Source organism: Medicago truncatula, chromosome 2, assembly GCF_003473485.1.
Source record: "Medicago truncatula cultivar Jemalong A17 chromosome 2, MtrunA17r5.0-ANR, whole genome shotgun sequence".
NCBI lineage: Eukaryota > Viridiplantae > Streptophyta > Magnoliopsida > Fabales > Fabaceae > Medicago > Medicago truncatula.
This window is the reverse complement of record NC_053043.1, coordinates 42,328,601-42,343,761: the sequence shown is the minus strand read 5'-3', so window position 1 is coordinate 42,343,761 and position 15,161 is coordinate 42,328,601. Positions and strand designations below refer to the sequence as shown.

The 15,161-nt window shown below is 34.1% G+C and overlaps 1 protein-coding gene and 1 long non-coding RNA gene across 5 annotated transcripts; both read right to left on the bottom strand.

Moving 5' to 3' along the window:
* Positions 1–4,909: 4,909 nt before the first annotated feature.
* LOC11416759 (uncharacterized) lies at positions 4,910–8,467 on the bottom strand. Of its 4 annotated transcripts, none has more exons than XR_003009563.2 (5): positions 8,253–8,467; positions 6,867–6,949; positions 6,241–6,279; positions 5,364–5,929; positions 4,910–5,264 (listed from the first exon to the last, which is right to left on the bottom strand). It is a non-coding gene; the product is annotated as an uncharacterized lncRNA (long non-coding RNA). The 4 variants fall into 4 exon arrangements; XR_003009564.2 differs by having other exon boundaries at positions 6,901–6,949; positions 8,253–8,466; XR_003009562.2 differs by lacking the exon at positions 6,241–6,279 and having other exon boundaries at positions 8,253–8,465.
* Positions 8,468–9,717: 1,250 nt separating this feature from the next.
* On the bottom strand, positions 9,718–10,606 carry LOC11415781 (zinc finger A20 and AN1 domain-containing stress-associated protein 3). The gene is made up of 2 exons (XM_024776341.2): positions 10,450–10,606; positions 9,718–10,362 (listed from the first exon to the last, which is right to left on the bottom strand). The coding sequence occupies exons 1-2, from the start codon at positions 10,450–10,452 to the stop codon at positions 9,901–9,903; spliced, it is 465 nt and encodes a 154-aa protein (XP_024632109.1). The 5' UTR covers positions 10,453–10,606; the 3' UTR covers positions 9,718–9,900.
* Between the last annotated feature and the right edge of the window lie 4,555 nt (positions 10,607–15,161).

Below are 15,161 nucleotides of genomic sequence, written 5' to 3'. Positions count from 1 at the left end.
ATTAATTGAGTTTATTATTTTGTTATTTCAATTTATTGTTACAATTAAATCAATTAAACATGTAATTAATGTTCAATTTTTGCGGCAGTTAACTGCAGCCGATTTTTAAATTCCTCGGCAATTAACTTCCGCAGGGGCATTTACGTCTTTTACTGGTGTTTCTCAGCCTTCTCATATGTGTCAACATCAATTTTCAATAAAGAGATACAGAGACTGATGGGACATTAAACCTGACCCAGGTAAAACCCAAAAAAGGGATACATCATAAAAAATCATAATATGTGGACCAACCCTAATCTATTCTAACAAAAATTCACTTATCACAAGTGCAACTCAGCAAACCCGCGTAGGGCTTGAAACCATGATACAAAAAAAGTATGAAAAGCGAACATTGCAAAGGAACAGTTAAGGTTTAAAGATGTCGAATGGATTGACCGCCAACACGGTAACAAAATTCAAGTGCCCAACGGCTCCCTGAACACCAACAAGCAAAACAACCATTTCGAACATTAACGTGTAAGAACTCAGATCGAGGGATGAGTCCAATACGATAGAAACCAGAACCTTTCGGGTTTATAGAACCAGACCCTTCCGGGTTATTGTAACTGAACCAAACCCTTTCGGGTTTTTGTAATTGAACCAAAGCAAAGCCAAAATCTAAGCTCCCTCAATCTCTGCGCAAGAGAACACAAACATAGAACAAAAAGCCATAAATCTCACAAAACAACCCGCCAGCAAACCTACAAAATGAAAAAATAAAACGCAAAGGTCAGGCAACAGAAAAGCAACGATCCGAGGACCCCAGCGACGAAACTTGCACCAAACCTCTCGGCATATTCGAACATAGTCCAAACTGAACCAGCTTGAACCACCAAACCAACAGTAACGAACCTCAACGAGCAAAGATCTGGAATCAAAACAAACAGATCCGAAAACCCCAGATCAGAGTTTCAATTCCAGATTAACCAAACACGTCCAATCTCCTCATTCCTACCAAATGACAGCGACAACGCGACGAAGGAGGATTAAACAAAGAGAGTGACGGTCGTTGGAAGGAGAATAGCATAGACAACCGACGAACATAACCCACCGTAACCCATCGGCGCGGCGGCCGCCGTGAATTTCACAAACGAAAACTGGCCTTCGGAAATGAAACAAAGAGGTGATTCGGATGGCAGAACCATCATCGAATCACCAACCACCACCGTCTACATCTTGTACGACCGACGATTTGGAAGAAGGGAGACAACGCGTTTTAGGTCCTAGAGAGAAGTCAGAAAGATTGTATTTTAGAGAGAGATTGTACGGCCGACGTGTGTTCCAGAGAACCGGTCTTTAGTTGAATTACCATCAATGGATCATAAATGTTACACCATTAAATGTTTGGATTTAATATAGTTTCAATGATAGGGTACTAAATTCTTGCAACCATGTGGAGATAATTAGACTACTTGATTTTAAATATTATCAAGAATAAATATGTGATGCTTTTTCAAATAAGTATGAATATGATTTAGGAACTCTCAGATATTTAATGTGTATTATTTGGATGGTGGTAAAGAATTATAAATCTATGATGGAATATGTTGCTATTTTCTTCTAAATCATGCTTTGCAGTAGCAATTTGGACATTGAAGTTATGCAAACAATTTCTCATGAGACTTTTGTCAAGAATCTATTAAGGCTAGTTTAGTTTATGATGTATTCTATTAGATTTTTTAGTGGAAACTATGGTAGTTGAATCATTACGTTGAGATTGAGTCGTGTAATGAAGTTTTGGCAGATGATGGGTGGAATGCAACCATGCAATGAATTTTGTGCAAATGAAAGGTTAGAATCAGGATTCAATGCATATGCAAGGAATTTTCTGAAGGGGAAACAATGATGTCATCAAGGAATGAAAGATAAGGAGTAGCATATGCAATTTTGCTTATATTATCAATTGAGAATTTTGACTCATAGATAAAAATATTTTCAAAGAAAAAGACATTTTTTGACAAGAAAATTTCTTGAGTGTAAATCAAATATAAATGTGGCATTTTATTACAAGATCATATTATCAGTTGAGAATTTTGACTAGTAGATTGTGGAAGTGCTTGTTTGCACTCAAGATTGCCTAAAAAGAATCTCCTTTCTCAAACTTATTTGATGGGGACCTTGAAGAAACACTGCACAAGAAAAGTGATTAACAAACAAGTCGGATACAACAGGAAAAGCACTAACAAGCAAGGGACCAAAACAGCCAAATACAACAGGAAAAGCGAGCACCGCACAAGAAAGAAACGCTGCCGCAAAACACAAACTAGGAAACAGCTTGCTGCCAGCCGAAAACAGAAAAACAGAAGGGAATTCTACAAGAACAGAAACCCAAACAGCAGCAGAACAACAACAACAGAGGAAAACCAGCAGAAAAACCACAACAGAAGCATCCTCCGCCCCAAACAAACTTGAAGGTGAAAAACACAAGAAGGGGGGGGGGGTTGAATTGTGTTTTCTTTTTCTCTTAAAAAAAATACTTCTTCTGATAAAACTTCAGAAGCAGTTTGATTGCTTCTGATGAAATGATCAAAGTCAGATTGCAGCGGAAAAGAACAAAGCAGAGAAAAGAAAGACAAGGACACAAGCAGTTATCCTGGTTCCTTCCACAACACGGAAGTAATCCAGTCCCCCTTGCACTTCCAAGGAGATTTCACTATAATCACAAAGATTACAACTGCTCAATACTTTCTAAGTATGAGACTTCACAAAAATGCTCAAGCACACACGTAAGAGTCTTCCAATGCTCAAGCACTAAGCAAGAGACTTCTAATGCTCAAGCACGCAGGCAAGAGGCTTCTAATCAAACAAAAATACAGAGAATTGAGTTTGAATTGAACACTTGATATACAATCAGTGGTGTTCACAACACAATACAGTAAAGACTCTAGACTTTGAATTTCTAAGATGTATCAAATCAGTGCAGAAATTCAGTGTGCTTTGTAGAATCAAATTGACAGAGTTTTGGCGCTTTTTAACTTATGTATCTCTCTCTACAATCTTCAAGTCTTCACTCCTTTATATAGAGGCGTGAAAGAGACGTTGAGATAATCAGCACGTCTAAAGAGTCGTTTGAAATCCTTTGATTATCCACCAGTGATCCTTTGCCTGATTTGGGTGTAGTCCTTTGAAGAATAAGCTTCAAATTCATTCCCATCTTGAGTGTACAAATTCTGCAGGCATGGCTGTTGTTTTGTCTTGTAGCGTAGACAGAAAACAGAGTAGTGGAGGTAGTGGTTGTACACTTGTACTTTGTCAACTCTATTAACGAGAGACAAGTGCTCAGTGCTATCCATATATCCGTTGATACCTCCCTTTCAATTCTTCGTTCTTCTTGGATAAGACTGAATTGAGAATCAGCTACTTTGAATCTTCAGTTTGATTAAAGGATCAAACGTAGCTTCTGGTGAAGATATTGCTTCTGATGAAAACTTTTGCTTCTGATGACGTCATCACTTCAGAAGCACTTCAGCTTCAGGAGCAGTTTTCTTCAGATGCTCAGAATTTCTTTTTCTTTCCATTGTTCTTCCAAGACCTATTGAAATAACTTGAGTAGCCTTTGGTCCTGTACACTTGAACAATTATTAGTAATAACCAATTGACAATTTTTAATACCTTGTTATCATCAAAACTTAATAAGGTTCATTGTGAAACACATTTTGTTCCAACAAAACTGACAGCAGCAGCAGCACTTATCTCATTAAACACTCCTGATGACACCAACTCCATTCGTAGAACATGCAAGCCGGAGTATTGAAACGGCCTAACAACCATCTCCACGACATCACCGTAACCTCATCCACTAATTCCTCCCACCTAGCATCTGCATTGTTAAAAATAACTCCATTTCTAGCTTTCCAAATAACCCAAATTATGGCTTGCCAAATCATCTGCAATCTCTCCCGAACTTTTTTATTAAAATGACCCCCCACCCAACACTCCCAAAGGACATACAAATTTGGTGGCATTACAAAATTCAAATCTAACCACAACATTAAGTTTAACCAAATATTCTTCGCCATATCACAAGGAAGAAAAAGATGCGAAGAAGATTCGGGAGCGACACACACCAAACGCAATTGGAACCAATATCCGGCGGTAAGCAATTCCTAATATCCAAATTCACCTGAGTCAGGATCCGATCACGGAGGGCCTTCCAAGCAAAATCTATCACCTTAGAAGGTGCTCCGGATTTCCAAATTTGACGAAACACTCCTTTCCCCGTCCAGCCGGAACTCCTCCCTCATCCCTCTCCCTTCCAACTTCAAATACAAAGACTTCACTGAAAAAACACCTTCATCCTCTAACTTCCACCGCCAAGAGTCATCCTCTAAGCTCCACACAAAACCCTCCAAGTCGGCCAATAGCTCCGTAACAAGGTTATTCTCCCACACAACAATTCACGCCTCCAACAAAAGTCCCACCTCCCTTGAGTTTCGTTAGAAGTCCACATTCACTACTACAGAAATGACATTTCACATCGGTTGAAATCGACATTTCACATCGGGTACCAACCGATGTAACTAAGGGTGAGGTTGTATGTCATTCACTTTTCACATCAGGCAAAGAACTGTTGTGATATGTCTCAAACCACATCGGGTACGAACTAACAGATTTGATATGTGACCTAATAGTCCGAAATCATAGGATTTCACATCGGTTTCACAAAGGCAGCCGATGTCACATAGGCATAATTCACATCGGCACTGAAGCATCCTGATGTGAATTCCTATTTTCTAGAACACGTTTCACATCTGTTGGATGCACACCGATGTGAATTATGACATATTATTTTTATTTTCTGATTACACCAGGTACAGTACCAAATAAAATCTGGCTTTTTTTCTTTGAATTTAACAAAATTTAATAGTCATAACTGCAACCATACTTCTGAATCAAATTAAACAAAACCTTCAACGAGTCTAGGTCACCAGCAAACAGATAACAAGAAGGAACAACCACAACAAACAAGGTTCATACACAAAACAAAAAACAAAAAACAAGTCATTCTATGTCACTAGCAGTACCAAAACACAAAAAAAGGAGGGGCTCTCTCTCCAAGTGCCAACAGATCTCCCAGCTAAAAATAACATACCAACAGTACTAAATTACATTGAAGCATATCTTAGTAAATCCTAAGTTTCATACAATTCAAGAAAATAAGTTGCCAAATCGTTTCGCAAAGCATACATCTCATCTTCTGGTAATGCTGTTGTATCATTGAATACCTACAGTTTGTACAATAGATTAAAATAAGTAAAATAACAATAAGGATATGTCAAGCTATCTTAATTTGGAAATATATATGGTGAAAACATATGGTATACCTTCATCCAAGAGGTAGTAATATTAGCAGAGACGATGTCTAGCATGTTCTTCATCACATAATATCCACAATCAGATGTCTAGGGATACACTTGTCATCATAGTTTCACCATGCCATATCCATTCGGTATAATTTTGACAAATCCCTACCGAAACTAGATGGCCCCTAATTTCTTCCTTACTAAGTTTTGGGTCCCAGTTCCCACAAGAAATACAAGGACAAGGAAAAAGTCCCTCAGTGTTGGGAAGATTCTTTTCAGCAAACTGTAGAAATTCAGTCATTCCATTATCATACTCAACACATAATATCAACAATCAGATGTCTAGGGATACACTTGTCATCATAGTTTCACCATGCCATATTCATTGGGTATAATTTTGACAAATCCCTACCGAAACTAGATGGCCCTTAATTTCTTCCTTACTAAGTTTTGGGTCCCGGTTCCCACAAGAAACACAAGGACAAGGAAAAAGTCCCTCAGTGTTGGGAAGATTCTTTTCAGCAAACTGTAGAAATTCAGTCACTCCATTATCATACTCAGCACTTAACCGATAAGCTTTCATCCACCTACGATCCATGACTACGTTATGAAAATTAACACATACTAAATTAACGAATAGGTTCTTTTTGGTTATGCATTCTCTATTTTCATCATGCACGGTCCATAGGTTCTCTATTGTTGTGTTTGGTTTGCTATAGTAGTATTGTTTCAATTCTAGTTCAAAAAGCTAAACAATATAATAATATATAACAATAGCTTCAAACCACTCTAGATAAGAATATGACAAAAACAACAGGATGCACATAATGGACAAAATGATCTGAACATCAATTATCTCAACATCAAACTACTTGTCGAGAATCAGGTTAGTAATTACCTTAATTTTTTTGAGCAATGGCAGAGATGTGCTTGTGAGCTATGTTAACAAATTAAACCATTTCCAAAGTTTAGATTTAGAATTCAGTTTGTTCAAAAAACAATTGAGAATTCATATAATAGTAAAATACAAAGATGTACTTTAAAAAAAAAAAAAAAAATCAAAGCAACATTGAAGATTTGTAAAAATATTTATTCCATATTTTTCCTATAAGCAATACGCAACCCAATGTCGGACAACACTACACGACCAAAACTAGACAGCACCACAAAACCACCTACTGCCCAAGCCAGCTGAAACAGCGGCCAGCAGCAGCTGCTACATGCACAAAATTATGCTTAAAAACACTAAAATTGGGCGCAAAATAAAAGCATCCCTGAACCGAGAGTAACAGCCCGCAAAAACAACAAAAAAACACCACAAAACACCCTATCCTATCCAAGTAAGCAATATTTGATGATGTGATGTAACATTTACCTATGGTTGATGTGCAGGCAGTGACACATATGCATGAAGGAGAATTAGAAATCATCATATGCAAGTCTATGTACTCTCGATAATGTCATGAAGTATTGTGTAGTGCTTGACATCTTAAAAACAAAAGTATTTACTCCCAGATTAACTACCTTAATTTTTTTTTAGATCAGTTTCTAGAGCTACCTTTTTGCTATCTTCCCAATCAGCAATGGAAGAGATGTGCTTGCGAGCTCTGTTAACAAATTAAACCATTTCCAAAGTTTAGATTGAGAATTCAGTTTCTTCAAAAAACAATTGAAAAGCGAACGACTAATTTTTCGTATCAATCAATCATCACAGTTTTCACAAAAGTACAATTCAACTTAAATACTACACCAAGGTCCAAGTATCTTCCTAAAAAAAATGGATTATTTATCTTTTCTAATTAAACATCATTCATATCTTCAACATATACGAATTATTTATACCTCTTTCTAGACGAATCTTATTATATCCTATGAAGCCAAATTTAATTTGCACAAACAAACAAGTATAGTTGGTATGAATTACACCAGAACTAAGTAATATGAAGAAAAAAAAAGAGAATAATTAAAATTGTATAAAGAAAAGGGTCATATATAGAGAATAAAAAATATTAAAGCTATTTTGACAAGTTAGTAACCGAAAGTTTATATCAGCTGTGAATGAAAATTCCTGTGAACATGCTATTTTTATCATACTATTTGTATCATATTCTTGAACATACTTTTTTTTTGGAATCAACACAATGTATTCTTCAACATAATTTTATTTAATGATTTAATTATAAAGGTAAGAGAGTTTGAAATTAATTCAGTGGTAGTATACAAGAAAACTTTTATCAATTCCCACCACTGAATGATAATTTCATAGATACATGAGAAGTTTCCAAGTTTGGAAGTAATTCCTCAATTAAAGCTCATCGAGCCTTTATTAAGAATAAAAAAAAAACCACCGAATCCCAGAAAAAAGTGTAAATTCAATGTATCCTTTAGTGCCCAACGATAACAACATACTGTAAATGCTGTCTAAAAATGGTGGACTAAACCCTTCCATAGAAACTATATACACCATCAACATAACACAATAAATCAGTTAAGCAAATTGATTGAAAATGGGTAAGTGAAAAACTAATAACATAAGAATGAAAATCACTACTAACAATCGTAAAACAACAGTAACAACACAATATCAAAATAAAATACCCCCAAATTTGAATCTTGATAAAACAAAATCAATCATTTTGCTTCATTCTTCATCTTAAATAAAAACCCAAATCTTAAAATATAATTTTTCTCGTAAACCCATTATGCTATCACAATTTTTTAACAAAAAAAATACATAAAAAGTAAAAATTAAATAAAAATCAATACTTTAGCTATGTAACATAAGGTAAATGTGATGAACTTTGTAGATCCAAAACAAAAGAGTGAAAAAGGTGAAATCTTTAGACATTTCGATAGCTAAGAAACAACCAAACAATGAAGAGAAAGGATTAGAGAGAGAAGAAGAAGAACCTGAAGACCAACTCTTGTTTTTGAGGAATGTTGTCCTTGTCCCTGTTTTTGACCGATGTTGTTTGTTGAACGAGAAGTGGGTTTCGGCGGCGAGTGTGTGTTTCAAGGGAAAATCTCAGATCTGAAATTGTGTGGTTTTTACGGGAGAGGTAAAAGGAAAATAGTGTAAATTTGTTTTTCCCCTCAAGTGTTTTTCTCCACTGATGTGATAATTGTTAGGCAAAATAAAATGCAAAGTTCACTAAAATTGCAAAAATGCCACCGCACTTTTTTTCCCCTCATTTCAATTATCCACTGAAGTGAAATGTTATATGTCATTAGTAATTCCCCTCAGGTACTTATATCCACCGATGTGATAGGAAAACCAGAGTTTACTAAAATTTTGAAATTGCCACTGTGTGCATCTTTCCCATCAGGTATTTGGTGTGCCGATGTGAAAACGGAAAACCCCCCTGTTGTTAAATGTCTATTTTCTTGTAGTGATTTCATGAACCATAGCCTTTTGACGGTTAGTAATAGAGAAGAGTCTTGGATACTTTACCATAAACGCGACTTCCCTTCTCCACGCCACCTTCCAAAATCTAGTAGAAGCCCCGTTTCCCACTCTCCTCTCCACCTCAGCATTAAACCAATCCACTTCCTCACCTTTAGCTAGACACCAAGTCCTTCCACCACCTAGAGGCACTACTCGGCCACCCACCATTATCATATATAATTCTACAAACTTTATATTTTAATTTGTTGTATATATATGTCTAGCTTCTAATAGGGTTTAATAGCTTTAAAGATCTGTCTCATAGTGATGTGATGTTGGTGATTCATGTATTCCTCTGGTATGTGAATTGTTTATCATATGTGAGTTGTATATCATATATAATATGTTGTGGAAGCCTAAAAATGTAATGTAGTAAGAAACTTATTGACCATGTAAAAGGTATTGTGTGTATCATATTTGTTTTTGTATTGTATATATGTACAACTTTTAATAGCTTTAAAAAAGTCTTGGAGAGATGATTTCTTCATCGTCCTATGCAATGGTATCCGCTAGCATGCTTAATCTTGATGATTCATGTTGGTTGCTATTTGATGGAGAGTTTTTTTTTTGTTTTATGTCGATTGATGAGAGGCTATTAACTTACTATTAGTTTTTCTATGTCAATACATTATAGTATTTTTAGAGTCATACTTCAAATCCTTCAAACTTATGTAGGTGAATTACATGTTGATGTGTTGATATATTGATCTTAATTTGTGTTGTTCTTGTTCAAACTGTACCCAAACCTATTAATCTGAACTGAACCATTGTCAACCAATTCAGTTCGGCTCGAATTGATGTATTATAGTTCGGTTCTAACAAACTAAAAAATCGCATAGTTTTGGGTCTGAACCAAAATAACCACATGTCAACGATAATGTAAATACGACGGAGGAAATTTCGTATCAATAAAGTTTAAGCGAAAGTAAATAAGACAACTAAAAATATTTAAATGTAATAATTTTCTACAATAATAATAACCAGACCATCAAATAGCAATGACCCACCCACTAACCCAACCACCACCACCACCCCAATTAACAGACCACAAACCCGACCCAAAACCCAAATCATTCAATAGACGAAATTACCATAACATCCTTCCAATCTTTCTCAGATCTTCTCCAACTTTTCCCCTTTCACCACCGGATTCGCCTTCTCAATCTGCTCTTTCCCCAACCCCTTAAAATCAAACTCACACGCATGCTGCTCCGGGTAACGATGGATCCCACATAACATCCTCCCACACTTGCACTTAAACCCCGTCAGGCCCACGCGCTTCTTACACGTCATACACCGATTATGTTGCAACGGTTTCTCCACAACCACAACGTTCGCCGGTCCAACCGGATCCGGCAGCGAAGATGACGGTTCAAAAACAACCACCGCCGGAGAAGACGCTGCAATGGATTGATTGAGAACGAATTTGGTTGATGAAGCTTGTTGTTCTTTGAGTTGTAAATCGCGGTAGCATCTTGAACAAAGATTCTCCGTTGTGTTGCTTCCAAAGAAACCGCAATTATTGACACATAATTGCGGTGGTAGCAATCTGTGTTCTTCCGCCATTTTTTCTTTCTGCAAAAGAATTGAATAAATGAAATTTCATTCAAATCCATAAATTGATGAGAAAAATAACATAGAATGAATAAAATAAAAGATTACCATTAACGAGAATTATTATCGAATCGAATATAAGAAATTGTTGAAGAAATTTTCATAAACGTGTTTTGGTTTGGGGTTTTTTAAAGGGGGTTGTAGATGTCTCGGTGAGACGTATGATTATGTGGACATGATGTTGCTTTCTTATCGAAAGCCGTGTTAGCTATGTTACTTGTTTTAGTTTTTTTCTTAAAACAATTCTTTTTTATTTTTACTTTTTTGAGCAAAAATTTCAATTCAATTTTTTAAGGCACCAATTTTTTTTATATGAAGCACACCAATCGGTCATTGTTATAAATAAAAATCTACATTTTATTTAATTAAAGATGTATTTAATATTTATTATAAACTACATAAATTATTTAATGAATTAATTTATGGTATTTAATATAGACTATTTTTATAAAAATCTTTTAAAAATTAACTTCGAAAGATTTCGATACCTTAATATGATGTAAATGAGAAACGTAGCAAATTATAAGTGTTATTTCCTCCGTTTCTTTTTAAGTGTCGTTCTAGTGTGGATTTATGTTCCTATCTAACTGTCATTTTGGTATTTTTAAGGATATGATTTGTCAATTATACCCTTTGTCAATTACTCTTATATTTTTTAATAAAACTAATTAATGTTATATATTTGGAAAACTAAAGTTTATTTTCTTAAACAAATTTTTAACAACAAAGTTTGTTTTTTTGTTATCTTAAAATTTAAATTTTTTTTTTTACCTATAATAATAGTTTCATGGATAGTTAAAATTCTATAAATAAGATGAGTAATAATTGTTAAAAATTTCAAGTGAAAAGTAAAAAAAACATATCTGAGAGAAAAATAAAATAAAAGATTCCATGAATGTTCAAAAGGAATAAAGAGTGGAAGACACATTGGAACAACTCATGAAATAGTTGAAGACTCGTTTGACAAGATAGAAAAACAATATTTAAAAAATTGACAATTGTTTGTTACGAGAGCGTGCAAAAAAAGAAAAAAAAATTGTTGGAGAAAAAGATAGCTACCAACAAATGTTTGTTATGAAAGAAAGATAACATATTAAATTTATTGGAAAGAGAAAGTGTATGCAAAAAATAGGAATACATTGGTTGATTAAAATGAGGGTATAATAGGAATAAAAAATGAAAAATACATTTCGTTATTTTAGTGTTAAAATTCTAAAATTACACTTAAAAATAAACGGAGAGAGTATTTAAGTTTAAAAATCTTCTTTATGTTGAATTGTACATCATTCTCTCACCCTATATTTATTCGTCACATCTTGTTCCTAATAATCGCACAAAGTCCATATCAAACCTTACCTTTTTTAAATATATCCCTCCGTAAAAACTTCTTTTTTATGATTTTTTTTTTTGAGAGATTCTTTTTTATGATATGTAGAATTATTTCGTTAATAACGCCATTATATTTTTCAATAAATTTTAAATATTTTTGTAACTACTCAATTGATTCGTATTCTCGGTTTAAATGAACATCAAATCAAACATAACATTTATAAATATGTCTAATATTAGAAATTAAAAAAAAAACTTTAAAAATTTGAATTCGATAAAACTTAAATTATTTACAGACTTCAAATACATCAATTACATTATATATAATTAAATTATACAATGGAAAACAATATTCTAAAATATCCCAAAAGAAAATACCAGGAAAAATAATACTCCTATATATACTGCTAAAAGTAGCAAGCTGTTTTGGGCTGTTGGAAGGTGTAGCCCGTAAAACATACGGCGCCGCAAGGATTAAGGCACCACCAGATATCCATAGAAATATTATAAAATCGATATTCTAAAATGCATTTTTTATATGATTCTAGGTTTTTAATCCTTTTGTTTTTCTTTTTGGTCCCAAATTTGTAAACTTATGCAAGATTGGTCCTTTCGCTGGCTTATTATCGTCATATATGATGTATCTAATGAAAAATACTGATGTGGCAAAACAAAAGCATGTTCATTTTTGTTCGTGTATGGCTACTTGTGACATTAACTACGTTATTATGATGACGTGGCAGTATAAATAATATATGTAACGGTTCGTTTGGTGCACCTGATATGACTGACACATGATAGAATAAAAGGATGGATAAAGATATGATATGATATGACAGTGACATGATAACATTTATATTATCACATGTTTGATGCACACATGATAAGATGCATGATAGTATTATTTTATCCAACCCATTTGGGGTTGGCTTGGGATCTTGAAATTTGCTCCTCCAGAGGTCTCAGGTTCGATTCCCTCTGGTGTCAATTTCGGTGGGCTAAGTCCAGCCAGAGCTTGCTCTGGCTTTAAACGGGGTCCCCGCAAGTGGGCGGTGGGATTGGTCCCCTCGGATTAATCGATTCTTGGATCGGATACCAAATTTTCAAAAAAAAAAAAGTATATATATTATTTTATCCTTTCATGTTTAGATACACACTTCATATTAATATTGACATGATAAAATATACATCTAATGACAAAATTTTCCTTGTAAAACAAATTCATTTTTTTAAAAAAAGTTACATTATTAAATTTTTTTACGGGAAATTTAAAAATGTTACATTATTAATTGTTTATGGCAAAATATAAAATAATTACCATACTAAGCAAAATTCATTGACATGTGTACATAATCCATGGCAAAAGTATTATAATAAGTAATTCGTCTCTATCCCTCAAAAAAAAAAAATCTTTAATAAGCAATTCTTTGAAAAGCAAATGCAAATATATCAATGAAAAAACACATCAGATACCACCGCAATTCGTTTCTAAGATATAAACAGAAGGGAAAACAAGCAAAAACACCACACCAAAGCTAAAAAGAAGAGGACTCAACTGATATTGAAAAGCAATAGCAATCGCAAATTTAATCCATTCAAATATCTCTATTTTCAGCTATTTTCATTCTTCCTAGATTCTGGCTCCGTAAAGAGAAAGGTCGCCGGAAAAAGAAAAGAGATTGGAGTTGGTTCCGGCGAAGGGAAGAATGGTTCAGAGACGGGTGGCAGTCACAGAGAAAGTGGGAGAGAAGCAGGAGTAGATCACAAAGAGTGAGAGTCGTAGGGAGTCGAAGTGGGTTAAGCGCTTATGTTTTTCAATCCTCTTCCTAACCCAACTAAAACGAAGGATTAAAATAACAAGGATGAATATGATAGGATAAGCAATGAGATTATTTTATCATTTTCTATTATTGTACCAAACAAATGATTTAAGTGAGATATGATAATTTTATCATATTCTGTCTTCTTATCATGTGCACCAAACGAACCCTAAAAGTTTGAAAAGTGGCAAAAACAAATATCAAGCCCAAATTAAATTAGCATTATTCATGGTAGTTTAAGTGCAAGTTGCGAAGGAGTTATCTGGAATTTAGACAGATTTCAACATGATTTTTTTGGTTATGTTGGAAAGTTGAACTATTATCGCGGTTGAGCTTCTTACAGTTTTTTATGATATTTTTTTTTTTATAGATTGACGAAATGGCAAACACATAAGTGAAGGTACCGCGGTTCGAACCCCGGTCATTAAGTTTTTTATGATATCTAATTGGCTTTAAATAAGGGATTGAATTTAGTATTTAATGAGGTGGTTGAGTAGCTCTAATTAGGGGTGAAAATATGTTAGGTTGGACGGAGTTTTATAAGGCTTAAGTTTGACTTACTTCAAAAGGTATAATAAGTAATAGTTTGATTAATTATCCGTTAGAGACTCATTTTTAAGGTTTGACTTGACTTTTTAAATGTCCGATGAAACTTGAAAGCCTATTTTACACTAAGGTATTGTCACACCTATAAATAGAGCTGTCAAAATGGATCGGGCCGTATGGACCGGTCCGTTTAGCCCGAATAAATATAGGGTTTGGGCATAAAATATTGAGCCCGAATTTTAATAGGGCTTTTTAGCCCGACCCTTAAAAGCCCGGTACCCGTTAGGGCTAGCCCGAACGGGCCGCGGGTAGCCCGCATAACAAAAAAATCCTATAAATTATATATATTTTTCAAATAATTATTTACTTAGTTGATTATCAAAGTAAAAAACAAAAGTGAAAATTCAATGAATTAACACAAATATAAATGTAATATAAAATTATATTTATTCGTTTCGTTATTTATAGTTTTAAAGATCGAATATATAAATATCTATAACCATAACATATCTAATTTATTTAAAATCATTTTCCTTGTCTTTTTAGTTTACGAAGTTTGTACGAAAATGTTTACAATTTATTTTTGTGCTAGACATTATTTAAACATATTTAAAATATTATTTATAAGAAAAATTATAGCAGTGTTTTATAGTACTTTTTTAAAATAAAAAATATAATTTTTAATACGGGCCGGCCCGTTTAGCCCGCAGCCCGTGTAGGGCCGGGCTCGGGTAGTATATTTCAAGCCCATTTTTCAACCAGACTTTTTGGCCTAGCCCAGCCCTAAACGGGTTGGGCCACCCGTTTTGACAGCTCTACCTATAAACCTACTATAAGCCAAATCTTATGAAGACCTAAAGCATACCTAAATAACGAAATCTTATGAAAGTCTAATCACATCAATATACCTGCTAGTAAATAACCAAATCATACGATGGCTTGAGTTTATAAAAAAAATAATATTAATAATGGAAAATATATTATATATAAAAAGCTTAACAAACTAGTCTGATAAGCTTAATAGACTTTTTGTAAGCCTTAGTCTAACCTATTTAATTAAATAGA